The sequence below is a fragment of the Condylura cristata genome, unplaced genomic scaffold, assembly GCF_000260355.1.
Source record: "Condylura cristata isolate star-nosed mole 26May11 unplaced genomic scaffold, ConCri1.0 scaffold00009, whole genome shotgun sequence".
NCBI classification, from domain to species: domain Eukaryota; kingdom Metazoa; phylum Chordata; class Mammalia; order Eulipotyphla; family Talpidae; genus Condylura; species Condylura cristata.
The window spans coordinates 33589787-33592518 of record NW_004567110.1 but is presented as its reverse complement, the minus strand read 5'-3'; the positions used below and the strand labels follow the sequence as shown (position 1 = coordinate 33592518).

At 34.6% G+C, this 2732-nt stretch overlaps 1 protein-coding gene across 1 annotated transcript in view; it reads left to right on the top strand.

Annotated features, from left to right (window-relative positions):
* OSGIN2 (oxidative stress induced growth inhibitor family member 2) overlaps positions 1 to 2732 on the top strand; it is a 15506-nt gene extending 12774 nt beyond the window's left edge. Inside the window, exon 6 of the mRNA XM_004679746.1 lies at positions 1647 to 2732. Coding sequence (XP_004679803.1) covers positions 1647 to 2676 — 1030 coding nt within the window. The 3' untranslated portion in view covers positions 2677 to 2732. The remainder of the gene's footprint in view (positions 1 to 1646) is intronic.

Sequence of the window (2732 nt, the reverse complement as noted above, 5' to 3'; positions counted from 1 at the left end):
AAAACATTAAAAAGAAGAAACTACATTGGGCCCTTCCCGGTGGTGCAAGGGGTTAAAGCACAGTGCTGTGAAGCTATATACATCCATTGAGGCATAAATTTGACCCCTGGCCAGGGAGATGATCCACGTGGCATAGACAGACCTCTTCTGTCTCACCTGCTGTCCCTCAGCAGTGTATTTTGATCATTCTGCCTGTTGTATTCTCCACTCTCTGTGGTGAATCCTCTTACCTCTTGCACCTCAGACTTGTATGCATAAATAAATCTTTTTAAAAAATAGAAACCATATTAAATCATGGAAATTACCCTTACCTTGAAAAATTTATAGAGAGCAAAGTTAGACCAACATGAGTAATTGAGATTAAGCCTTTCCAGTGTTTGGGGTTTTTTTTGAAAAGGAATTCTATATAGAGTGGCAAATTCAGACAATTTGTACAAGTTCTTGATTATGTAAGTAAGCAAATACAGTTGCTCAACATACTTCCCTTTGTGGTATGGTAAGAAAGAAAAAGCTTTATGATTTATCTACTATTTAATTTATTTACAATGTTAATCATTGTAAATTGGGCAGATAGTGTATTGAAGAAACATGAAAACTAATCTTGTAATAAACATAAAGTTTAGTTCCTGTCTTTGAATAATAGTATTAAGACCACTCAGACCTTCAGAGATTTGTCAGGATTTGAATTTCTCTCTTCTGATGTTGTGACCCTGATTAGTTACAACTTCAACTAACTCCCAATTTCCTAGTTTGTGAAAGGACACAATACTAGTAATAACTATTACAAGGTTACTGTAAAAATTGAGTTAATGCAATCTTAGTTTTAGTTATAATCATTAAACTTTAAGAAACATTTTTATAAGCTTCCATTTTACAAGTTATAAAGAATTACATGAAATGATTTGATATCTTCTTATTGCCACTAGTCTCTAACGGGGCTTGGGTGCTTTAATGATCAGGTTGAAAAGAAGACTTACTAGTATTCTGTTCATAAAGAGCAGATGATATTTATAGATCTTTTCATGAGCAGGGAAACAGAAATATTTATTTTCTTAGCTGTAAGATGGTTTTGTTCAGAATATTATGATATGAATTATTTTTGGTCATTAGTAAAATAAAAAAACTAAATATGTCAACATGGTATATATATTCTTTAAGATGCATTACAATTAAACTTATCTCTCATTGATTGTAGCCTAAATAACTCACTTAGTACGTGAATAATAAATAGTTACAATATGGAATATAGACTTAATAGTATTGTTACAAACAGTAATTAAGTTATAACTTAGATTACAGTTATGACATAGATGATGAAGTAAGTACAGTTATCAGACATACATGTTTTAAGCCCCTCATTTCATTAAGCCCTAATCTGAAGTTACTCTGCAAGGCACTATGGAAAAAAACGCATTAAATAGCGTTTCAACCCTCATGGGACTTAGTCTGATAAAAACTAATTCATTAATATTTTTAGCTAAAAGGTATTTTTAACAAAGCTTGCTTTCTTTGTAAAAGTTTTAGTATAATTTATGACTAAGACAGTTCAGAGGAATTAAAAACGTAATAGCTTACTAGGTGGAGAAGTAACAATAACGTAAGCCAGAGTATCATTCTCATTGGGTATTTTTTTCTTTTCCTTTTAGGAACCTGAAAGGAGATCGAGTTATGCCAGATGAAATAGCTCGCTACTATAAACATTATGTAAAAGTTATGGGTCTTCAGAAGAATTTCAGAGATAACACTTATATAACTTCTGTATCAAGACTCTACAGAGATCAAGATGATAGTGATGAACAAAATAGAGATATTTCAACACAGCATTTACAGATAGAGAAATCAAAATTAATCAAGAGAAACTGGGAAATCAGGGGTTATCAGCGAATAGGGGATGGTTCCCCTGTTCCTTTCTGTCTTTTTGCTGAGAACGTAGCTTTAGCAACTGGAACATTGGATTCTCCTGCCCACCTGGACATTGAAGGGGAAGATTTTCCTTTTGTATTTCACTCTATGCCTGAATTTGGAGCTGCTATAAACAAAGGAAAGTTGCGTGGCAAAGTGGATCCAGTGTTAATTGTAGGTTCTGGGCTTACTGCAGCTGATGCAGTACTCTGTGCTTACAACAATAGTATCCCTGTGATTCATGTGTTTCGCAGAAGAGTAACTGATCCGAGCTTAATTTTCAAACAGCTTCCCAAAAAGCTTTATCCAGAATACCATAAAGTCTATCATATGATGTGTACTCAGTCATATTCTGTAGACTCAAATCTTTTATCTGATTATACCAGTTTTCCTGAGCACCATGTGCTTTCCTTTAAGTCGGACATGAAATGCATTCTTCAAAGTGTATCTGGATTGAAAAAAATATTTAAGCTCTCTGCAGCAGTAGTATTGATAGGTTCTCATCCCAATCTGTCTTTTCTGAAGGAGCAAGGTTGTTACCTGGGCCATGAGTCAAGCCAGCCAATCACCTGTAAGGGTAATCCTGTGGAAATAGATGCATATACCTACGAGTGTGTTAAAGAAGCCAACCTTTTTGCACTGGGCCCTTTGGTTGGAGACAATTTTGTTCGATTTTTAAAGGGAGGGGCCCTGGGTGTTACACGGTGTTTGGCTACAAGACAGAAGAAAAAACATTTATTTGTTGAAAGAGGAGGTGGTGATGGGGTAGCTTAAAGCAAATACACAAGCAGTTTATATGGACAGTTTACCATTAAAATTTTCTAATAGTG